This window comes from Neoarius graeffei, chromosome 20, assembly GCF_027579695.1.
Source record: "Neoarius graeffei isolate fNeoGra1 chromosome 20, fNeoGra1.pri, whole genome shotgun sequence".
NCBI classification, from domain to species: Eukaryota; Metazoa; Chordata; class Actinopteri; order Siluriformes; family Ariidae; genus Neoarius; species Neoarius graeffei.
Genome location: NC_083588.1, coordinates 23,756,023 through 23,782,049, shown reverse-complemented (window position 1 = coordinate 23,782,049; position 26,027 = coordinate 23,756,023). Strand labels below are relative to the sequence as shown.

The following is a 26,027-nucleotide window of genomic DNA, read 5'->3' as shown; positions in this document are numbered from 1 at the left end:
CCCCAGACGTTTACAGACTGTTGTAAAGAGAAAAGGGGATGTCTCACAGTGGTAAACATGGCCATGTCCCAACTTTTTTGAGATGTGTTGTTGTCATGAAATTTTAAATCACCTAATTTTTCTCTTTAAATGATACATTTTCTCAGTTTAAACATTTGATGTCATCTATGTTCTATTCTGAATAAAATATGGAATTTTGAAACTTCCACATTCCGTTTTTATTTGCAATTTGTACTTTGTCCCAACTTTTTTTGGAATCGGGGTTGTATTATAGTTTTAATGTGAAATCTATTTTGTTGAAGTTATCAACTGTTCATTGATGGAGACTTGAGTGCAAAACCGTTTATGACGACTGCAGTCCTAAAGTTATCATGGCAATTGTCATGATAGCATGACAATTCCTCAGTCCTCAGTCATCATAGCAAAACTGCAAGTATCCAGAGCTATCTTCCAAATGTGTCTTTCAACTGTCCATATGGGGCTGTCCTCCATGGGAGCGATGTGATGAGACTCCAGCCAGACGTAGATCATCAGTTTGGATCAGGCAGGTTCGACGTCCGAAGAGCAGAAGAGGTCAGCATCACTCCAAAATACATGAACACAACTGCTTAAACAGTTTTTTTTTTAATATAGGTGTACAGGTGCTCTTAAAAACTTGGATTTCCAAATCCAACCTGTGTCTGCACATCTGTTAATTCCTGCAGCAGTGCCTCTGACACATTGAACTGTAGAGTCAAAGATCATATGATTCATTTCCATTCATACAAATTACTTTCCTTGTGTAGTAAGTGTCTCCAAAGTTTGTGTATTAAGTTTCAAAGTATTCTAATTTTATTCAATTGATCATATAAAAAAACTTCTACCACTAGGTATGTAAAGAGGACTAACCTTTACAGCATACTTGTATGATTGCTCTGCTTCAAGTTTCCTTCCAGTCTGAAAGAGCATTAATTAATGTTAACCAAGTAAAGAATAAAACATGATGACTCTGCATGGTGTTATTGGAAAAGAATTAACGGTAGGGTGGAGTGATGTGGCCTAACACAAAACAGAATTACTGTTCACCAACTCAAAGATGATAATTTTTAACAGTGTTGTGCTATAAACAGCATTGCCAGACATTATTGAAAAGAATGGTATTATTACTCACCTGTAAGCAAATCAGTGACAAGTAACCCCAGACCTCAGGATTCTGGTTATTGAGGGTATTAGCTTCTGTCAGAGCTTCCTCAGCCTCATTCAACTCCCCCAACTAATTCCACAGAGGGAAAAAAAATTGCAGTAAAGGTGCAGTAAGACAAAGGATTGAGATGTCGGTCAGATTTAACATGCAGGTACACCATACTTTCAAATGGGATGCTATAATACTGTATGTATACTGCAGACTACACTATGAAAAGAATAAAACGCATGTGCTGTTATTTGGCCACAAAGTACATCATGAAGTGTTTTATTTTTCTTATACGACAAAAATTTGCCAGTGGTTACACTTTCTAATGAATGTATGAGCAAAACATCATGCTTTTGAACTCTTTAAAGTTATATGTAACGTGGTGGAACGTTCACAAGTTAGTTCCTGTTATCACTTACACTCACTGACCACTTTATTAGGAACACCTGTACATGTGGTCTTTCATCCAATTATCCAATCAGCCACTCCTATGGCAACAGCGCAATGCATAATATCATCAGGGATGAGAGTAGGTGGTCATCAAAAAAGCAGAACACTGATTCTTGAAACTCTGGCAAAAACATGTCCCACTAAGAAAAGTGCTAAGTCTGTTGGAAATTAATAACATTTTCATAAATAAAAAAATTAAAGTTATAATCAGGGGGTCCTTTGCATGTATGTACGGTTCTTTTATAGGATTGTGTTTATTTTTTATTAATTTAATGATTATATGCTGGTCACTGCCTACAAAATCAGTTGTCCTCGGATAGGAGCTAATCATTTCAACTTGATTAAAAAAACAAAAAGTAATAATTTAATTGAATAATACCTTTACTACATGAAAGAATACATTGTTATATATATTTAAAACTGCAAACAGTGAGTTTTGAACGATGCTTACTATTATTTTGTGGTTGCTCAAAATGTGTCCCACGTATTCGTCACCACCGTCAGATATTTACAAAAAGCAATAAAATCAGGCAACTACATGGTCAACTATATTCCTGAGGACCCTCTTTTCAAACCTTCAGCTGTATTGCATGCTTCCAGATTACTCAAGCTCCTGTAAGTTTGGTATTTTCTCTTAAACTTGTTCATATTTTTGGACACTGCTACAGTCACAACCATAGCATGTCAACACCATCACTTTTGTCTAAAAAAATATTAGATTAGATTATGACATAAATTTATACTTTTTAAGAAGAGGTCTGAAGTAGCTAGCAACAGAGGGAAAACAAGATGGCTAATGTGAACAACTCCTGCATATCATGTGAAAGAGTAGGTTTTTGTCACTACCGTCAGACGTCACCACCGTCAGGTTTTCTGTCTGACGGTGGTGACAAAAACCTCCAAATGGCCCTCAACAGAGGCTAGAACATAATTGTTGATCACAATAAATACCAATATGACATGTGATGTTTCATTAACCTCTTTTATATTTATGTAATTCCTCCTATATTTCTTCCCTATTGTCCAACCCTTAGGGGATGTAGTGCCTTTCCTCTCTCTCTTTCAATTCACTATTATGCCATGTTCATTTGGCTTACGTCTTTTGGGATGCACATAGGGCACCTACTACCTACCTATATAGCACATAGTATACAGTGTCCCTTCTCCAATGACTAAAGCCAAATGGAAATGGAATGACCTTTAACCAAATCCAACATTCATAACATCTTCCTCAATTTCATAGTCATTACACTCAACTTTGACTTTATGTATTTTAGGAAGTTATGGCTAGGCAGCAGCTATCAGTGGAGGAGAGAAGGAGAAGAAACAGGGAATATCAAAAAAAGCGCAGAGAGAAAATAAACAGTGATGCAGAGCTAAAGAAGGAATACTTCAGTACGGAAAGGCAAAGATGGAAGAAGAGAGTGGAGGAAGGGAAGATTAAAAATATCAATGACTTGAATGAAAGGGAAAAGAGAAGTCAGAGAAAGGCTTGGAAACGTAGGCACCAAGTATCAAGAGAACGTACAGTAAGAGAAAGGTCTCAGATCACCCAGAAACTCCCCCAGACAGCCCAGTGTTTTGTGGTATTTACACAGAATTTCTTATTGAATGTTTGCTCACAATAATTTAGTTATTTTTTAGTTTTTAATTCATAACAGATATAGTTTGTTTTGTTTTTGTTGTTTTGTTATCTGTTCACATCCAATACAGTTTACAGTCCAGTTTACAGAAGAATCTAATGTATTATTTTATGAGTAGGGGGCACTAGATGACAGTTTAAGATGTTAGTGATGCATTGTACATTATTCCCACTGGTAATAACATTATTTCTTACTATGATGATTTGATATTTGATGATATGGGGATGGAGTATTTTTAAAAATGATATTGCTTAATTGTACCTTAGGCCTATATTCCTTAAAAAAATCTTATTACATTGCTCAGGATTGTTATTTTTTTGGACCAAATAGTTAAATAAAGTTGTTAAGCAAAAAGTCATTGACTTTGGAATTGAAATTTGGAATTATATGTTGTAATGAGGCCACTGTCACCACCGTCAGTTCTAAAGTCACCATTGTCACAGGGAGTTTTATTTGCTTTAAATGAATATGCTTACAACATGTTTCTTCAGTGCTGTTGAGTTATGAAAGTAATAGTCTCTTTTAATGCAAAAATAAGTTTGTTAAATAAAAAAACATTACTTTGTCTCCTGAGGCTGAAAGTAAATATTGTATAATATTAGATCTTTAAAGGAGTCCACGTGAAACTGTATAAAAATTTAATAAAAGTGAATATTCAACTTTTAACAGTGTATATGTGTGCTAAGAATGCCAGACAATTATTTAAAAACTCTAAATACATATTAGACCAAATATATACAAAATAATTTGCTTTTTTATTGTGTCTGACGGTGTTGACAAAAACAAAGTAATAGCTGAAAAAAATGCCTATTTTATGAAAAAAATACAAAATGAGGAGCTTGTACCGGTACATTGCTGAACAGCCAAGGCCTTGTCCTATAATGATATACCTTTAGATTTTGTAATTTAAGTAACCTTTTTATTTTCAAAATTAAAACCTATTTTATCCAGAATCCCAAGAATCAGTGAGAAAACAGGATAAAAGGTATGCAAGGGCGTCAAAGGCGCCCGAAGCCGGGGGGGTCTAGGAGGGATACCCCCCTCCCAGGAAAATTTTGAAAAATAAGGCCTTACAAACCACTTTTCCTGCAATCTAAGCTGTAGTAGATAAAAAAAATCTGTTGTCTTTTTTATATATTTACATGAAAATGTGTATCAAATCAATAGTATTGTTTGAATTCAAAATAAAATTTTGAAAAATAAGGCCTTACAAACCACTTTTCCTGCAATCTGAGCTGCAGTAGATAAAAAAAATCTGTTGTCTTTTTTATATATTTACATGAAAATATGTTTCAAATCAATAGGAGTATTGTTTGAATTCAAAATAAAATCACATTCTACATTCAAGGGTATGATCAACAAAAGTGACAAACTAAATTCACATTAAACTTAAGTTCTATTAATTATCAAAATGTTCATATATTAAATAAAAATTCTTAGGGTGACTGACCTTTTCTCCCTATGTCCTCATTAGTCGCATATGATTTCTTCAAAAAGTATTTTGAAATATTTAAGTTTTCAAAACTGTCAGCATTAATTCAGATTTACTGACTATCTATCATATACATGTTCAATGTATTAATCTGTGGTTGGTTGAAGAGAGCAACTGGACTTGCTTGAAGATTCTTGAAAACGTTTCGCCTCTCATCCTAAAGGCTTCCTCAGTTCTGTCTGACTAATAGTGAGTGTCCAATTAGTGTTGCCAGATACTGCTGACGTTTTCCAGCCCAAAATATGTTCAAAACCCGCCAAAATGCACTTAAAACCGCCCAAAATGTAAAATGTACTTGATGCCTATCTTGTAAAGTAAAAATATGCAGCTAAAGTCCAGTATACCATTTGTAAATCGAACAACAATACAAACAACTTCTAAATGGCAACATGAGACAGTCAGTGCTGGAGGTGAAAAATCTGCTGTCTGGTACTAGCCTATGTATGGTTGAATCAGATTATAACTTTGCAATCATCTGCTGTGTTCTGAATCCTACATGCACCAGTAGGTGACGCACACGCATAATATTATGTAGGCTATGTTAGGCTTCGATGCATATCTAATATCTGCATTGCTGAGGTTATTTATTTTTTATTTGTCTTATTTATTTATCTTTTTATTTATCCTGTTTGTTTTATTAATTTTATAGGCCTAGTTATTCTGCTTAATTTATTTTGTCTACATCCATGTATTTTCTTCATCTGTTATCCTGATTTTTGTGGATTTGTTAGATTGTACCTGTTTTATATACTTCAATTTAAAAAAAAAATTTAGGCTACGATGCATGGCTGAATGTAACATGAGAAGAGAAAATGGAGAATGAATTGTGTCACTAGTTTATGAGTTCAGTTTCTGCACTACATTACACACATTCATATTAGTCTTACAGTTACATTAACATTTTTTTTTTAAATAATACTTAATTAGATTAATGCTTATTGTTAATGATTAATTTAGGCCAATGCTCGATTTTGGTTGTTTAAAATACCTAAGGGGTACTGGGTAAACTAGGCCTATGACTTGCCTCAGTTGACCAAAGATAGCTGTTTTTCCTGATTTCCTTCGCATATTCAAGAACATCATTCGGCTTAGGTGTTTACATTCTCTCCCATCTCTGCTTTCTAGTGGTAGTGAAACTATATAAGCATCTGATAAAAACCCGCCGAACTAACGTCAAACTCGCCCAATTTTTGTCAACCAGCCCAAGCCATTTTTTGCCCGCAAAGTAGAATTCAAAACCGCAGAATTGGGTGGGAAACCGCCCAATCTGGCAACACTGTATCCAATATTTATCCTCTCATGGATCATCATAGAATCCGAATCAGAATGCTGATGGCTGCATTGTAGGTGGCTGATAAAAGATGTCATATGGCCCTTTTCCACTACCCTTTTTCAGCTCGCTTCAGCTCACTTCAGCCCGACACGGCTCGCGTTTCGACTACCAAAAAACAGCACGACTCAGCTCGCTTCAGCCCTGCTTAGCCCCTAAAACTCGCACCGTTTTGGAGTGGGGCTGAAGCGAGCCAAACCGTGCCGAGTGAGGCTGGGGGCGTGAGCAGACACTCCCCTGTGCACTGATTGGTGAGGAGGAGTGTCCTCACATGCTCACACACGCCCCGCGAGCGCGCTGGGATCTGTAAACACCGTAAACCCGGAAGAAGGAGAATTACGAGAATTATGAAGCCTTATGCGCCTCGCCTCATCTATACGCTCTTGTCAGTATCTGTTGGCGTTGTCGGTGACAACAAGCCACAGCACCAAGACCAGCAACACTAACGACTCCATGTCCTCCATGTTTATTGTTTACTATCCGGGTCGTGAGACTACCGCTTAAAAGATCACTGATGTCACTGTTTGCGCCGCTAAACGACATCACGTGACGTCCACCCACTTTCGCTAACTCCACCCAATGTGTCCACCCACTTCCAGCCAGCACGGTTCAGCGCGGTTGTAGTCGAAATGCAACTCCAACAGCCCCGCTCAGCTCGACTCAGCACGGCACGGCTCAGCCCGACTCAGCCGCGTTTGTAGTGGAAAAGCGGCAATAGACACCCACCTCTCTTCAATGATGGTCGTTCCAGGTTGACAAAAATGAACGATCCTCTCTGGCTAAGATGTCTGCCAGTTTTCTGGAAGTCCTCTCATACTGGTGTGGGAGTATGAGAGGACTTCCAGAAAACTGGCAGACATCTTAGCCAGAGAGGATCGTTCATTTTTGTCAACCTGGAACGACCATCATTGAAGAGAGGTGGGTGTCTATGACATCTTTTATCAGCCACCTACAATGCAGCCATCAGCATTCTGATTCTATGATGATCCATGAGAGGATAAATACTGGATACTCCCTATTAGTCAGACAGAACTGAGGAAGCCTTTAGGATGAGAGGCGAAACGTTTTCAAGAATCTTCAAGCAAGTCCAGTTGCTCTCTTCAACCAACCACAGATTACTATGTACCTGGATGACTGAGATTCTTCACAGATATGTTCAATGTATTAAATCAAACGAATGCTAAGTTTATGGGATAATGTCTATGTACACTTTATACAATTATTTATAGTTCACAGTCACTTCTCATTTTCATTTGATCATTTTGACTTCTTCAGCTTTTTGGCCAAAGACAAAAGCTTGTCAGTCCTCTCTTTTGTAAGAACTGTTATGATTGGCTATCATGCTCTTGCCATCGATGTTTTGGCCAATTACATTGTAGATAACACGTATTCTACCACGAGACTTAGCGAGACTAAAGATGGCGAAAATGTAAACATGTAACATCGTCGTAAGAATGAATTACGCTTGAGTATCACGAAGGAACATACCCCAACCCCCCTCAATAAATGAAAAAAAAATCTCAACGGATTTGGCATAATATAAAAAGGTTGAGTTTTACTCAGAAAAAGCGGAAATCCGCCGAAAAGCAGAAAACTCATCCCTGTATCATGCAGATTCAGGTCAAGAGGTTCAGGTATTGTTCACATCAAACATCAGAATATGATCTCAGTGACTTTAACCATGGCATAGTTGTTGGTGTCAGACAAGCTGGTTTGAGGATTTCAGAAACTACTGGTATTTTCACAGACATCAGTCACATAATGGTGTAAAAAGCATCCAGTGAGCAGCTTTTCTGTGAGCTAAAATGTATTGTTAATGAGTTTGACCAGAGGAGTAAGGAAAAACTTGGTTGAGCTGACAGGAAGCCAGAGGTAGCAAAAGTACACACATTCTTTACTTAAGTAGAAGTGCAGATAATTGTGCAAAAAATAAATATTCTGGTAAAAGTAGAAGTATTGATTCAACTTCACTCAAATAACAGTACAAAAGTACAGGCTCTGAAATCTCATCTCATCTCATCTCATTATCTCTAGCCGCTTTATCCTGTTCTACAGGGTCGCAGGCAAGCTGGAGCCTATCCCAGCTGACTACGGGTGAAAGGCGGGGTACACCCTGGACAAGTCGCCAGGTCATCACAGGGCTGACACACAGACAACCATTCACACTCACATTCACACCTACGGTCAATTTAGAGTCACCAGTTAACCTAACCTGCATGTCTTTGGACTGTGGGGGAAACCGGAGCACCCGGAGGAAACCCACGCGGACACGGGGAGAACATGCAAACTCCGCACAAAAAGGCCCTCGCCGGCCACGGGGCTCGAACCCGGACCTTCTTGCTGTGAGGCGACAGCGCTAACCACTACACCACCGTGCCGCCCAGGCTCTGAAATGTATTCAAAATAAAAAGTAGCCCACTAAAGGACATTTCTACCAGCTGTGTCTGTGCAAAGCGAATTGACCCTCACATAACAGAACCTATGACATAATACAGTACAATGCAATATAGGGTAGCATCATTCTGGGTGCGAACCTCATCGCTGACTGGGGCCTTTCTATGTAGAGTTTGCATGTTCTCCTCGTGCCTGCATGGGTTTCCTCCCACAGTCCAAAGACATTTGGATTAGGTTACTTGGTTACTCTAAATTGCCCAAAGGCAATATGAATGTGAGTGTGAATGTGAATGGGTTGTTCGTTTCTGTTTTAGCCCTGCAATAGACTGGCAACCTGCCCATGGTGTATCCCACCTCTTGCCCAAAGTCAGCTGGCAGTGGCTCCAGCTTCCCCTGTGACCATGACGGATAAGCGGTAGAGATAATGGATGGATGGATGGGCAATACATAGAGGATATTACACCGATGCGTGAAAATATGAAGTTTATCTTCAAGTGGTGAAAGTATAGATTACAAGTGAGGATATTGAAAAACATGTCACGGTTACCGTTCTCAGTGTCCCAGCTGTAGTTCGTATGAAAAATACAAGTGGCCTATTTCCCAGTAAAACATATCGTATAATACAATATATTACATAGACCTGAGTGTTTTACTGGGAAATACGCCACTTGTATTTTTCATACGAACTACATCTGGGACACTGAGAATGGTAACCATGACATGTTTCTCAATATCCTCACTCGTGAGGAAATCGATGAATTGTTTTGATAAATTTGGGTACTTTTTGTTTGTAAATGTGTCTATATAATAAAAAGGAAAAAAAATTACTCGTTGGCTTGAAGATATGAATATCTTCTCGTGTTGAAAAACTCACATTTTTTTATCCAAAATATATCACAGATCTGAGTGACATATATTTAAATAATATTGGCTGGTGTTGAGTGGTATATCAGATATATTCCATTCATCTAGCATTATACTGAACGAGTTGAAGACGAGTTCAGTATCATGCTAGCTGAATGGAATATATCTGATAGACCACGAAAAAAAAAAGCCAGCCAATATTATTATTATTATTATTATTCATACACACTCTCTTCATATCAGCATTCTTGAAGGCCAGCACTAGCTTACCCGCAACTCGGTGCTGTTAGCACAGCAGTTGAGTTACCTTCCAGCCGGTGTAGTGTTAGCGAAGGCCAATGCTAGCGCAATCAAGCCAAATATTATTATTTTCCCTGTGTAGTTTACTTAGTTACTTCTAAAATTAATATGGACAGCTACACACAGAGCTACCTGGCAGCCAGAATTCTCTCAAAATCTTCCATTTTTAATGAAACAAACCTGGCGGCCATGTTTGTTTACAAACTGTCACAGTCGCTTGCTTTACATCTCTTACGTGCGACATTGTGTTATCTTGACAACGTGCAATATTGTAACAATATTCAACGCTCATTCTCCATTGGGTAGAGTGGCGTAATACACGTAGTATAAGCGATATGCTAACAATATTGCATGCTATCAAACCAAATGAATGAAACCCACTAGAAGGGAACAGAATGCATGTTTTTATTCCATGGAAAAAGTGTCCTGTATATATAATACTTCCCGATATTTCACGCCGGTGCTCTTCACTCCCAGTGTTTTCCCGCTAACTGGACACGCGTTGTCAAAATAGCAAACCGGTTCAAAATTAATATTTTTTGTGGATATATCTATATAATATAAAGAACATTACACAGTGGCATGAAGATATGAGGTTTATCTTCATGTGTTGAAAATATTTTCACTCGTTCGGTTTGCTCACTCGTGATATGGTATATACATTCACCGCTCAAAGATAAACTTCACATCTTCACGCAATCGTGTAATATCCTCTATGCATTTGGGGGTCAGTGTGCGCACGCAGCAGAAGGCAAACCCACACTTTCATAAATTAATTATTAAATAATACCGTATATAAGGTGCTCTGCTGCAAATATTTTAATGAAGTACTTTGTGACAAATAAATAATAGATACTCATACATGTAGTTACCACGAGCTGGCCTAGTGGTTAGCATGTCTGCCTCTCGATCAGGAGATCGCAAGTTCTATTTGTGTTTGGGTCATACCAAAGACCATCGTAATTCAGTATGTTTGCACAAAAAAAGTTCAAACAAATCCTGTTTGAAAATTCAAACACGGCTCAGGATTGGCAGATTGGGTGTTCTCTTTTTTGTATTTTATTGTCCTATCCATTTAGGTTGAAATCGGTCTTGATTATTTGGAAAGTTCACGCAATAAAAATAAGGAATAATTCCCTTCAAATGCATTCAAATTAAAAGTACCGAGTCTGATTTGAAAACGTAAGGAGTAGAAAGTACAGATATTTGTGTTAACACATAAGGAGTAAAAGTAAAATTTTCTGAAAAATAAATACTCGAGTAAGGTACAGATACCTGAAAACTCTACTTAAGTACAATAATGAAGTATTTGTAATTTGTTCCTTCCCACCTTTGCAGGAAGCCTACAGTAACTCTAGGAACTGCTCTTTACAACCATGGTGAGTAGAAAAGCATCTCAGGATATGCAACATGTCAGATTAGAGGCAGATGGGCTACAACAGCCAAGAACCACATCAGATACCACTCTTGTCAGCCAAGAGCAGAAATCTGAGGCTACTCTGAACACAGGTTCACTAAAACTATGCAGTTGAAGATTTGAAAAATGTCTGGTCTATGTGGCACAACAATCATGACATTCTGTGAATATTAACTACATGATTTGATGCATTGCACTGCTGCCACATGACTGGCTGATTGGATGATATGAATGTGTAGGTATGCAAGTGTTCCTAATAAAATGTATATTGAATGTATGCTATACCAGTTATAAACAGTTATTTACTAACCAGCCTCTCTTTTCTTCAAACATGGCTTGAAGTAAATAAGACAAAAAAGCAGCTCATCACGATATTGAGAAACCAGAAAGTTATGATTTTCCCAAGGGCAGAAAATGTACTAGCTAATCATTACAAAGTGCTGACACCCAAGTCACCTTTCATTCAATGTTAAGTAAACACTTTCTTTAGAAAATTAATCAACACCTTCTAACTAATCATATTACAAAATTTACCACTGCTGTTCTATAAATGAAGTTAGTATGTATACATTCCAGGTTATTCTGGTCTATCAGTAAGTGTTTATAGGTTTGTTATGGACGTGATGTCACTGTCTTTCTTTACTGGGCATGGTTGCAATCATGACCTCACCTTGTAGCAGGCAATCCCCAAGCCGAGCCAGGTGAGACAGGAAGGAGAACTCTTGCAGGCATGCATGTATGTGGGCTTTGCTTTAGCATACTACAATGGATTAGAAACAAACAGATTGAAAACGTCCTTCAGTCATCCATGTCACTGAACTGTCTAATAACAGTAAGAAAAGGCAACATTATTCCAGAAATCCAGCCCCTTTGATTTATTAGGCAATAGATCAAATCTGACATGAAAAGCCTTGCATCACATGCAATGGAGAATAAACTCAATTTGTGAAGCAGGTGTTGTCTCACCTGTCCTTTCTCTAAGTAGATGGACCCCAGACGCAGGCAAATAGTATGTGTGTCTGAAGCATCTGTCACAAAGTCCAGCGTTCTTTCATAATACTCTTGAGCTTGACTGTAATCCTTTTTCATGTAGTACAGGTGACCATAGAGGGCCCACATATCAGGGTTCTGAATAACAGTAACAAAAAAGATTACATTTAGCATCTTACAATGTAAAGAGCATTGATTTCAGTTCACATTACTTGCACAAAACACTATAATCAGTCAGTGCTCCATGAAGAACTGGACAGACAATAAGAGAACATGAAAAGTAATTATTTTCCAAAACCTTTAATATAAATCAGATTTGGCATCAGCTATACAAATGTGGCTGATTATATTTTGAATTTGATATCCAAATTCAAAATACAATACTCCCTCAATAAATACAATAATAAACCCCTCCAAAAGTATTGGCACAGCAAGGCCAATTCATTTGTTTTTGCTATACACTGAAGCCATTTGGATTAACGATTTTAAAACAACTGAATATGACATGACAGATCAGAATTTCAGCATTTATTTCCTGATATTTACATCTAGATGTGTTAGACTTAGTGTTAACAATTTATAATATGGCACTTTTGTGTTTTGGAAATTAAACTAAATTTTGCTTGAAATAACTGCATCAAGCCAGCAACCCACTGACAAGACCAAACTTTTTTTTTTTTTCCCCAGGCTTGTACCACAGCTTCTTTCAGTTGTTGTTTGTTTTAGGGGGTTTCTCCCTTCAGTCTCCTCTTAAGGAGGTGAAGTGCATACTCAATTGGATTAAGGTCTGGTGATTGACTTGGTCAGTCTAAAAACTTTCCACTTTTTCCCCTGATGAAGTCCTTTTTTGGGTTATCAAGGTTAAATCTTAATCTTTGTTTAAAGATATTCTTACAGTAACTCAGTATAAGAGCATTTCTGTTTTGCATGAAAGGTCAATTTCAGGCCAAAAACTGTTAATGCATAGTGAGGACAATATTCAGGAAAATTTTGCTTCATAGATCTCCTTCTACTTGAATGGTCAGAAACATGGTGTGCAGGTTTAAGGCTAATGATCCAGAACACACACCACATACCTGATAGTTATCACTGAAGGCCTGCTGCAGACTCGCCTCAGCACTGCTGTACTCTCCTCTCAACAGCTGTACTTGGGCCAGAGCCAAATGATATGAGCTGCTTCGCCCTCCATCTAGACACAACAACTCCTGAGCTAAAGCTCTCTGAGCCATCTTGGATGTGCAAACACACACGAGAGAGAGAGAGAGGTCTTTCAGTATACAAATGTAATTATATACTCAGCATATAATTACATATACTATGTAAGGAATAAATCATATTGGGGAATGCTGTTCTAGGAAAATAATCAAAAACAGGGCGATGGAATGCAACTGACTGCAAAGTGTCAGGAATGTGGTGTTGAGATGGATGTAGGTGCAGGGAAGAGTTTAATAGGTGTGCTATTTACAAATGTGAGGCAAGATCAGAGTAAAGAAACTGAAACAAACAAAACTGAAAGAGAGTCATAAACACAACATAAGCCAGAGTACTAAACATGACTAGAAACAAACATGAACATCAAGAGAGTGATACAATCATAATACTTTGCACCGTATGTGTATGTAGTCAGTGTCCCTTTATGAGCGTGCAGACAGCGCTTCAAATCAGCAACAGGTGTTTGCAATGATGAATCGTCCCAAGGGCGCACATGCTACACACGCCGCGCATGTGGATGTGAGCAGGGCGCTTGAGCTGCACCAGGCTCGAGCACGCGAAGATGTGACAGAACCCCCCAAAGAGCTCCCTCTGGGAGCTAAAGTCCTCTTTGGGCTGCCTCGGGATACAGGGCCTGCCATGAGAAAATGTCCCTTCAGAGCCTCGCTCTGGGCAGACATGGCACTGAAACCTAAGCTTAGGTGGAGGCTTGGGTTGTGGTCAAGCCCTAAACAGGGTATAAGGATGATCTGGGGCTCCGGCATAGACATGGGCTTGTGCATGGACTCAGACATGGATTCAGGCATAGACTTGGGCTCAGGCTTTGACATCGACTCAGGCTCCATACTAGGCATGGACATGGATTTGGACTCAGGCACCAGAATAGGCATGGACTCAGGCTCAGACACCGGACAGGGACTCTGGACTGGGCATGGATTTGAGCATGGGCATGGACCCTGGAGTTGGCATAAATTTGAACACAAGCATGGAGTCAGGCGTCAGCATGGGCATGGACTCCGACATGACTCTGGGCTTGAGCACAGGCCCTGGCCTCAGCATGGATGTGAATTTGAACATGGGCATGGACACAGGCATTGGCATGGGCACAGGCATGACTCTGGGCTTGAGCATGGGCATGGACTGGGACATGCGCTTTGATCTTGGCATGGGCACCAAAGTGACAACATCCTCCTAGATGCCTGGGGGTGGAGCGTAGTGCTTGTCCTCCCAGATGCCTGGTGGCAGAGTGATGATCTTGTTCTCCCAGAAGCTCAGTGGAGAGATGACATCCTCAAAGCCAGGCAGCAGAGCAAGCAGTGGAGTGGAGGCCACTCGATCACTGGTGCAGGCTCTGGAACAGACAGTGGCATAAAGGCCACCCCATCAGCCTCTAGCGTTGGAGCTGGCTCTGGAGCAGAGGCTGCCCCATCGGCCTCTGGCACTGGCTGTGGAGTTAAGGCTGCCCTCTTGGCCTCCCGAATCTCAGACCCACCCACCCAAAAAAAAAAATTATGGGGGTCCTCCTTCCTGGAAACCTGGAACCAGGACTTGAGCTCCTCCCCAAATAACTTGGAGCTCTGGAGGCATGGGTGCTGCACTCTCACAAGGTGCTCGGCCCACCAGCATGCCGGTCCGGTGAGTCAATAGATCATGCAGCCAACTCACCAGGTCTCCAGAGGTTTGGGCTCCACCACATCTTCGTGAAAGAAACAGCACTGCAGTAGGAAACCACTGGGCAGCTGCTGCACCCGGTCGTATGGTGCCAGAATTTCCAGCCCTATGTGCTGGAGAAAGTGCACGGATCCCGGCTGAAGCACCCTACCTCAGTGCAGGACTGCGCGGCGTGCTTGTATCCTCCTGCTACATCCATCGTTAGGCAGAGTGTTCTGACAGGAATGCAGTGTTGAGATGGATGTAAGTGCAGGGAAGAGTTTATTTTACAGGTGCACTGTTGACAAATGTGAAGCAAGACCAAAGTAATGAAACTGAAACAAAAGAAACTGAAACCGAGTCATAAACAGAACATAAACTTGAGTACTAAACATGGCTAGGAACAAACATGAACACTGAGACAATGATACAATCATAATGCTTCTCACTGTGTGTGTGTGTGTAGCCAGTGTCCCTTTATGTGCATGCTGATAGCGCTCCAAATCAGCAACAGGTGTTTGCAATGATGAATCGTCCCAAGAGCGCGTACACTACATGCTCCATAGTGCAAACTGCTGAAAAAGTCAATGCTGGCTAAAATAGAAAGATGTCAGCATTAACTTTTTCAGCAGTTTGTGCTACAGGAGCCTTCGTGCCCCATGCAAATCAATGAGCCTTGGCTGCCCAGGACCCTGTCGCCAGTTCACCGTTTGTCCTTCCTTGGACCACTTTTGGTAGGTCCTAACTACTGCATACCTAGAACACCCCAGATGTGCCATTTTGGGGATGCTCATGCCCAGTCATCTAGCCATCACAATTTGGCCTTGTCAAAGTCACTCAAATCCTTATGCTTGTCCATTTTTCATGCTTCCAAAACATCAACTTCAAGAACTGATTGTTCTCTTGATGCCTAATATATCCCACCCCTTAACAGGTGCCATTGTAATGAGATAATCAATGTTACTCTCTTCACCTGTCAGTGGTCATAACGTTATGGCTGATCGGTGTACAGGTTTTGGAGCAATATGCTGCCATCCAGACAACATCATCTTTTTCAAGGAAGACCTTCCTTATTTCACCAAGACAATGCCAAACCGTATTCTGCATGTATTATAATTGCATTGCTCTGCAGTAAGAGAGTCCGGGTTCTAAACTGGCTTGCCTGCAGTCTGGACCTGTCTCCCATTGAAACCATTTTGTATGGGCGCTGTGTGAGATGGCTGCCTCTCTAGTAGCTCTGTAGTTTTAGCTCTTTAAATCTCTTTTTTTTCCACGTTTTTTACTTTTCTGCTCTTCTTACGAAGACGTAGTGTGTTTAACTATATAACATGGATATATTTAACTTTAACACGCAACCAGGAGCCAGTTTTCTCACTTATTCGAGAGAGGAGCTGCTGGCCCTGAAAACAATGGGATGAGCCAGGATACGACACCCCATCCTGGCTGTGCTGAGGAGGAAACCCAGGGGCTGCAAGGCTGGAGCTAAGCTAAAGGCTAGGCTAGCGGACAACCGGCGGCGCTACAAACCATCCATTCCCTCCGTTATCATGGAGAATGTGAACTCGCTGCCAAATAAAGTCGACGAGCTATCCGCACTGAACAACCAGTGGATTTACCGGGAGAGCAGCTTATTTATCTTTACGGAGACATGGTTAACACACCTTGTACCGGATGCTAACGTGGACCTGCGAGGATTCACTGCTGTGAGAGCCGACAGAGACACTAACACATGCGGGAAAAGCAAAGATGGGGGACTAATCATTTATGTTAACAACCGCTGGTGTAACCCAGAACATATCTCTGTAAAGACAGTTTTATGTTGCCCGGACTTGGAGCTGCTAGCCATTAGCCTGCGGCCATATTATCTGCCGAGGGAGTTCAGTCACGTGATCACCATCTGTGTTTACATCCCTCCGAGTGCAGACACAGCCGCTGCATGTGAGAGGATTCACTCTGTCACAGCAAGGCTGCAGACACAGCACCCTGAGGCATTTATCATCATTTCTGGGGACTTTAATCACGCTACTTTGGACTCTACTTTGGCTGCTTTTTACCAGGTTGTGGCCTGTCCAACAAAGAACAACAGGACAATTGACTTGCTGTATGCTAATGTGAGGGATGCATACAGAGTCACACCCCTCCCCCCACTAGGGAAGTCTGACCACAACCTGGTTCTTCTACAGCCGAAGTACACCCCCCTGGTTCAAAGGCAGCCTGCAACAACTAGCTCCATCAGGAGGTGGTCCCCTGAAATGGAAGATGCCCTCAGGGACTGTTATGACATCACGGACTGGGATGTGCTGCTTAGCCCACACTGTGAGGACATAGAGGGGCTGACACACTGTCTGATGGATTACCTTAACTTCTGTGCAGACGTGGTCTCCCCCGCTAAGACTGTACGGTGTTACCCTAATAACAAGCCATGGGTAACACAAGAAGTCAAAGCTGTCCTCAACAGGAAGAAGGCTGCCTTCAGGACCAGGGATAGAGGCAATGAAAGCAGCACAGCAGGAGGTAAAATGCTGCATGAGGGAAGCTAAGGACAGCTACAGGAGAAAGGTGGAGCAGAAGCTGAAGGAGAACAGCATGAGGGAGGTCTGGGAAGGTGTGAAAACCATCACAGGCCACAATACAAAGACCAGAGTTGTTGAGAGGACAGTGGAGAGGGCGAATGAGTTGAATGACTTTTTCAATCGGTTCAACCAGCCCATGTCCCCCCCCACCCTCTCCCTCACGGCAGCCATCTCTCCTTCTTCCCTCAACACACCTCCCCCCAGTCATCACAGCAGCCCCCTCCTCCCCGTCCTCCCCCACCTCAACACAGACTCCTCCATGCATTCTGCAGACCAGGTCAGAGGTCAACTGAGGAAGCTTCACCCCAGGAAAGCAGCAGGCCCAGACAAGGTGTGTCCCCGACTACTGAAGACCTGTGCTGCTGAACTGGGTGAACTACTCCAACACATCTTCAACCTCAGCCTACAGCTGGGGAGAGTGCCAACCCTCTGGAAGACATCATGTATCATTCCAGTTCCCAAAAAGAATCGGCCCAGCGAGCTGAACGACTTCCGACCGGTGGCACTCACTTCACATTTGATGAAGACATTGGAGCGTCTCTTCCTCAGCCTCCTCAGACCCCAGGTACAACATGGCCAGGACTGTCTGCAGTTTGCGTACCGGGCAGGTGTCGGTATGGAAGACACCATCCTCTACCTGCTACACCAAGCCCACTCACATCTGGATAAGGGAAATGGCACAGTGAAGATCCTCTTCTTGGACTTCTCGAGTGCCTTCAACACCATCCAGCCCCTATTGCTTCAGGATAAACTGAACAGGATGCGAGTGGACCCCTGCCTGGTCACCTGGATCTCCAGCCACCTCACTGACAGGCCGCAGTACGTCAGGCTGAAACTCCTGTGGATGTTCTATCAGTCTGTGGTCACCAGTGTCCTGTTTTACACCGTGGTGTGCTGGGGGGGCAGCACATCCAAGAAGGACACATCCAGGCTGGACAAACTGATCAGGCGGGCCGGCTCTGTGGTCGGCATGAAGCTGGACTCTCTGGTAACGGTGGCAGAGAAGAGATCTATGGACAAACTATTGAACATTATGGACGATGCCAGTCACCCTCTGCACACTGTCATCAGCAACCAGAGGAGCCTGTTCAGTGACAGAATGCTCCTTCCCAAGTGCAGGACGAACAGACTTAAAAACTCCTTTGTCCCTCACGCCATCAGACTGTACAGCTCCTCTCTGGGGGGGGGAAGAGGGGTAACAGGAGGACAGAGGACGGGAAGGAGCAGTAGCCTAGCCTAACAATAAGCAATACCGAACAATGTGCAATATAATGTGCAATATCTCTCCTGCCGCTGCCCCCCCTTTTTTTCTTCCCCCTCCTTCCCCATATCTTATTCTTTTTATATTTGTATATGTAAATAATTTATTTTAATTTACCTAGAAGTTTTCTCTATTTATTTTCTCTGTTTATCTGTAATGATGCTGCTGGAATCTTAATTTCCCTGAGGGAACCCACCCAAAGGGATCAATAAAGTTTTATCTATCTATCTATCTATCTATCTATCTATCTATCTATCTATCTATCTATCTATCTATCTATCTAATTTGGTGCATTATGAAATTAAATATACAACAAAGGAACTTGTATATCAGGCAAGAATGACACAAAGTTTCACTTTCAAAACGACATTAATCAGTTCCCAAACATGAGTGTTGCTAAAAGTAAAGGTGATGCAACACAGTGGTAAACATGCCCCTGTACTAACTTTTTTGAAATGTGTTGTTGGCATTAAATTCAAAATGGGCATATAAACACACACACACACAAAAAAAAAAAACAACAACAACAGTTTTTCAGTTTTAACTTGTTGTCTTTTTACTATTTTCAATTAAATATAGAGTTTCCATGATTTGCAAATCATCGTATTCAGTATTTACATTTTATACAGCAGCCCAACCTTTTTGGTACTGGGGTTGTATAATTTTAAATGTTTATTATTAGCCATAGATTATGTGGAGCATCCACCATTCAAGTCCCTGTGAATCAGCTGTTACGATAGAAAAGTTAATATGTTTGAAAAATCACATGAAAATAAACTTGTTCTTTGCCTGCAGCTTTTACAATTATATTGAATATAAATAGGCTGATGACAAAATATTTACAATGGTCCTGGGGAAAAGTGTATTGTAATTTGCAGCTTTGGCTCACCTGCAATGCATAACTCTGTAGTAGAAACTTCACTGTCTCCATGTAGATGGTGGTATCAACTCTAGTGGGAGGCTGATTGTCTCGAGGGAAATTTTGTGCAGAATCAGCTCTTGTTTTGTCACCCTCTTCTGCTCTAAGCTCCTGACTGCTCTGAGGTTTGTCCTGTACTTCTGTCTCACCCTCAGTGTGTTCTTCCACAGCTACAGAATCAAAACAGTTACCCTGAGACTAGCTTTCAATGTTGTCTATAAGGTCATGAAGAGGTTATAATGTCCACACAACTACATTAGCAGCATATATGCATCACCCTGCATTTAGATTATATAAAGTAAATAAAAGAAGTTCTTGGTGAGGCCTTGGTCAGAATATACTAAAAGCAAATTCATGTGAGGGCACAAAGTACACTATATGACCAAAATTATGTGGACATATGACCACTGCACCCTTATGTGGTACTTCCCCAAACTGTTGCCACACAGTTGGAAGCACAGTTTTGTATATGAAGCCTTTGTATGCTGTTTCATTTCAACTTCCTGTTACATTACATTACATTAATGGCATTTAGTAGATGCGCTTATCCAGAAAGACATACAACATACCCAAAGCAGCCTGGGGAGCAGTTGGAGGTTAGGGGCCTTGCTGTGTCTCTAGGATACCAGTGTGGTGTGGTATCCTAGAGACACAGGGCATGTAGTCTGTTGTGTTGTAGCGTAGTGTAGTGTAGTTTGTTTGTCTTTCTCGCTTCCAGCTGCAGCCACCATCTAGCTCCTTGGCGTGAAAAGAAGGGCCAAGTGCGTAAACCCCTCCCTGATGGTTTTACGGTTCTACCTGTCAAGACTCTCACAGTGCCTCCTCGCGGCACACCATGGATACTGGGTACCTTGCTGCCCCAGTCTAAACTGTGAGGGATCTCGGAGCAGGTTGGAGCCCCAGATATACAGTGTGCATGACCCACCGGCGTGTGTACACGCTCTGGCACTTACCATTCCAACCACCTGCTGCCTTGAAGGTTTGGTTTGAAAGGCACTTAGATATGGGAAGCAGCATATCTTTAGCAGGTAAAGGCGGATGAATCGCTGAAGTGGTCAACGGCTGAACTTGCATGATGCTGGAGAAGTCACTGACTTCAGTAGGATCACTCAGTTCCCAAAGTGAACTACTGCTACGGCTGTAGTGTTGGCTGGCACAGTCGGTACCTTTAGCCATCAAAAGATTCACGACTTTATCAATCCCAAGACGTTCATCCTGCATCGCTCATCGCGCGGTTCAACAAGGAGCACATTCTTTCACTGTAAAGGCATCTCCAGTGGAGTTCGAAAAATCTGACCAAGATCCAAACCACAACCTTCTGAAATGCAGAAAGACCAGCATAGTGTCTACATTTAATATACGCACTCTTCATACTGTCAATCAAATCTCCAAACTAACAGCTAATGCTGTTGCATTCAAAATCGATGTGATCTGCATACAGGAACATCGACTTTTCCACGACAATGTAGATGTAGATTATCATAAAGTAACTAGGGTATACTCTAATCACAAGCTCAACATGCAAGAATGCCATCAATGCAACTATCGGAGGCATTGGAATGTTGCTCAGTCCCCATGCAATGAACGCTCTAAACAGCATAGAAAAAATTTCACCCAGAATTATGATAGCAAATTTTAATGGCAATCCAATTACTACCGTAATTTCTTGCTACAGCCCAATAAATGTCTCTGATGAAGACATGGTAATCGAATTCTACCATGGACTGTCTTCGCTTGTAAGAGATGTACCAAAGCACAATGTCCTAATTATAGCAGGAGACTTCAATGCAGGGCCGTAGCCAGCATTTTAAAATTACAGAGGTCCGTGATGCGCAAAGCACGTGCCAAAAAAATTTTCGACATATTTAAATGAGGGGGTGAATTACACGTCACACAAGAGATCTATTCCTGAAATTACTTTTAATGAATATCATCAGTTTTGAAAAAAAATCATGTATGTGGCAAGAGTAAGAATAATTTAAACTTGTTTAATGGTTTGATCTGGCCCAAGCAATGAGGACAAAACTGCACTGCTTCGAAAATGTAAATTTAACAGCTTCATGAAAGTGCACTGATGGTGACCATGAAAAACCCGTGTCTACTGCACTGCGTTCCTCCCCCGAGTCGCGCACTCATTCGTTTTTGTGTTCTTGATCTCAGAGCCACATGAAACAGACACAGAAGACAGAATCAATGTTTAACATAATTAACAATGCACTTTTTACGGAGAAGTTTTAATGTTATTCTTTATTTTTTATCCAGTTGAATATTTAGCATACAAATGTATTTTCAGCTCTTAAAAATGACCGAGGTCCGGACCTCGGTGGCCTCATAGCTGGCTACGGCCATGCTTCAATGCACAAATCGGCAGTGATCGGCACAAAAGCAATATGACTTTTCACTAGACAAGCAACAGAAATAGCAATCATCTCTTAGACTTTTCCATCAAAAATGAGCTTTGTATTCTTAACACCCAATTTCAAAAAAGAAAGAGCAAACTCTGGACTTTTGAGCACCCAAATAGCATCAAAGCACAATTAGATTATATCTTAAATCAGTCGCAAATGGGTCAACAGCTGTACAAACTGTGACTCATATAGCAGCTTCAAGTGTTTTCTCGGATCATCACATCGTCTCTTGCAGAATCCATTTAAGCCTCAGAGCCAATAAGAGAAAAAACACTACCGACCCTCCTTACCAAGCAAACTCTCCAAACGAAAGTTACAACAACTTCATTACAGCACATCGTGAAGCCACTAAAAGATTTGTTCCTTTAAAGCCTAAAATTCACAAAAAAGAGTCCCAAGGGAATCAGCAGATATTGAAGCACAACGTAACAAAATTAAGCAATCAGCATAGTGCAAGCAGATCAAACCCACCCCTAATAATATTGTTTCTTATAACCAACATAAGAAGAAATGGAACGACTGTATCATGCTGAAATGAAGAATTACATTCAAAGCAAAATAGATGCAATCAGAGTTCTGAAAACAAACAGTCTTCTCTTGCCTGGCAAGTTGTAAATGAAATTAGTGGCAGAAAGAAAACATGCCGAGCTAAACTTAGGGCCTCCAGTCACCAAGATCGTCTAGACAAATGGAAAACCCACTTTCAAAATCTCCTTGGTAAACCACCTACTATAACTAATGGAAACATTACTCCAGTAGTACACCAACAACTAGACATCAAACTTGGGCCCTTCAGTGAGGATGAGCTGAACAAGGCTCAAAGATCAAGAATGGAAAAGCTTCAGGTCTTGATGGCATTCCACCTGAAACTTGGAAGATAAAAGCTTTTAACAACCTCCTGCTTGACTTCTGCAACAAAGTCTACAATCAGAACTCTATCGATAATTGGACAGAAGGATGCATTCTCCTATTTCCAAAAACGGGAGATCTTGGCTTAACTGACAACTATAAAGGCATCATGTTAACCTCAATTGCAGCCAAAATCTACAACTCAATGCTGCTGAACAGAATTCAACCATCCATAGAAAAGATCGTATGCAGAAATCAGAATGGATTTCACAAAAGGTAGAGCAACTGTTGGACAAATACTTACAATACACAGAATCCTGGAAGGTGTTCATGCTAAAAATTTAAGTGTGGTTTTACTGTTCGTAGACTTTTCAAAGGCTTTTGATTCAATACACATAGAAAAGATGAGGCAAATTCTAGTTGCATATGGAATCCCACAAGAGATGGTCAATGCCACCATGATACTGTATAAAAACTCAAAAGCTAAAGTCGGCTCACCAGATGGAGACACTGAGTTTTTTGACATCCTGGCTGGAGTACTTCAAGGAGACACACTTGCCCCATATCTATTTATTATATGCCTGGACTATGTCCTACGAACCTCACTGGACGACTTAAATGAGCTTGGATTTACCCTCAGAAAAAGAAAGAGTCAAAGACATCCTACCTTAAACATCACTGATGCAGATTATGCAGATGATCTCGTCCTGATGTCAAACACAGTTGAAGGAGCAACCAAAATCCTACACTCTCTCAAGCAAGCAGCATCTAGTGTAATCTGTGGTTAGTAGAAGAGAGCAACTGGACTTGCTTGAAAAGTCTTGAAGACGTTTTGCCTCTCGTCCGAAAGGCATCCTCAGTTCTGTCTGTCTAATAGGGAGTATCAAGTATTTATCCTCGTGCCTTTTGGACGAGAGGCGAAACGTCTTCAAGACTTTTCAAGCAAGTCCAGTTGCTCTCTTCTACTAACCACAGATTACTATGTACCTGGATGACTGAGTATCTTCACAGATAAGCATCTAGTGTAGGACTGTATGTAAATGCAAAGACGACTGAATATACAGTGGTGCTTGAAAGTTTGTGAACCCTTTAGAATTTTCTATATTTCTGCATAAATATGACCTAAAACATCATCAGATTTTTACACAAGTCCTAAAAGTAGATAAAGAGAACCCAGTTTAACAAATGAGACAAAAATATTATACTTGGTCGTTTATTTATTGAGGAAAATTATCCAATATTACATATCTGTGAGTGGCAAAAGTATGTGAACCTTTGTTTTCAGTATCTGGTGTGACCCCCTTGTGCAGCAATAACTGCAACTAAACGTTTGCGGTAACTGTTGATCAGTCCTGCACACCGGCTTGGAGGAATTTTAGCCCATTCTTCTGTACAGAACAGCTTCAACTCTGGGATGTTGGTGGGTTTCTTCACATGAGCTGCTCGCTTCAGGTCCTTCCGCAACATTTCGATTGGATTAAGGTCAGGACTTTGACTTGGCCGTTCCAAAACATTCAATTTATTCTTCTTTAATCATTCTTTGGTAGAACGACTTGTGTGCTTAGGGTTGTTGTCTTGCTGCATGACCCACCTTCTCTTGAGATTCAGTTCATGGACAGATGTCCTGACATTTTCCTTTAGAATTCACTGGTATAATTCAGAATTCATTGTTCCATCAATGATGGCAAGCCGTCCTGGCCCAGATGCAGCAAAACAGGCCCAAACCATGATACTACCACCACCATGTTTCACAGATGGGATAAGGTTCTTATGCTGGAATGCAGTGTTTTCCTTTCTCCAAACATAATGCTTCTCATTTAAACCAAAAAGTTGTATTTTGGTCTCATCTGTCCACAGAACATTTTTCCAATAGCCTTCTGGCTTGTCCACATGATCTTTAGCAAACTGTAGATGAGCAGCAATGTTCTTTTTGGAGAGCAGTGGCTTTCTCCTTGCAACCCTGCCATGCACATCATTGTTGTTCAGTGTTCTCCTGATGGTGGACTCATGAACATTAGCCAATGTGAGAGAGGCCTTCAGTTGCTTAGAAGTTACTCTGGGGTCCTTTGTGACATCGCCGACTATTACACGCCTTGCTCTTGGAGTGATCTTTGTTGGTCGACCACTCCTGGGGAGGGTAACAATGGTCTTGAATTTCCTCCATTTGTACACAATCTGTCTGACTGTGGATTGGTGGAGTCCAAACTCTTTAGAGATGGTTTTGTAACCTTTTCCAGCCTGATGAGCATCAACAACGCTTTTTCTGAGGTCCTCAGAAATCTTCTTTGTTTGTCCCATGATACACTTCCACAAACGTGTTATGAAGATCAAACTTTGCTAGATCCCTGTTCTTTAAATAAAACAGGGTGCCCACTCACACCTGATTGTCATCCCATTGATTGAAAACACCTGACTCTAATTTCACCTTCAAATTAACTGCTAATCCTAGAGGTTCACATACTTTTGCTACTCACAGATATGTAATATTGGATCATTTTCCTCAATAAATAAATGACCAAGTATAATAGTTTTGTCTCGTTTGTTTAACTGGGTTCTCTTTATCTACTTTTAGGACTTGTGTGAAAATCTGATGATGTTTTAGGTCATATTTATGCAGAAATATAGGAAATTCTAATGGGTTCACAAACTTTCAAGCACCACTGTATAAACATCAACTGTCACAGAACCATCAAGTCACTATCAGGTATTCCAATTAACTCAGTGGAAACTTTTTCATACCTTGGTAGCAACATCATATCCTCAGAAAAAGACCCTGACATCTGAGTTGCCAAAGTATGGTCTTAAACGGCTCTCAATTATTTGGAAATTAAATCTTCCCAATGGGGCGGCACAGTGGTGTAGTGGTTAGCGCTGTCGCCTCACAGTAAGAAGGTCCGGGTTCGAGCCCCGTGGCCAGCGAGGGCCTTTCTGTGCAGAGTTTGTATGTTGTCCGTGTGGGTTTCCTCTGGGTGCTCTGGTTTCCCCCACAGTCCAAAGCACATACAGGTTAGGTTAACTGGTGACTCTAAATTGACCGTAAGTGTGAATGGTTGTATGTGTCAGCCCTGTGATGACCTGGTGACTTGTCCAGGGTGTACCCCGCC

The 26,027-nt window shown here is 41.1% G+C and overlaps 1 protein-coding gene across 1 annotated transcript in view; it reads right to left on the bottom strand.

Annotated features, from left to right (window-relative positions):
• Positions 1–445: 445 nt before the first annotated feature.
• The window catches only part of cfap70 (cilia and flagella associated protein 70), a 134,467-nt gene continuing 108,885 nt past the window's right edge, over positions 446–26,027 (bottom strand). The window contains exons 20-26 of the mRNA XM_060902388.1: positions 19,637–19,836; positions 13,128–13,280; positions 12,028–12,189; positions 11,732–11,821; positions 1,151–1,252; positions 889–936; positions 446–725 (exon numbers count right to left, since the gene is read on the bottom strand). Of these exons, the coding sequence (XP_060758371.1) occupies positions 648–725; positions 889–936; positions 1,151–1,252; positions 11,732–11,821; positions 12,028–12,189; positions 13,128–13,280; positions 19,637–19,836 (833 nt within the window). The 3' untranslated portion in view covers positions 446–647. The remainder of the gene's footprint in view (positions 726–888; positions 937–1,150; positions 1,253–11,731; positions 11,822–12,027; positions 12,190–13,127; positions 13,281–19,636; positions 19,837–26,027) is intronic.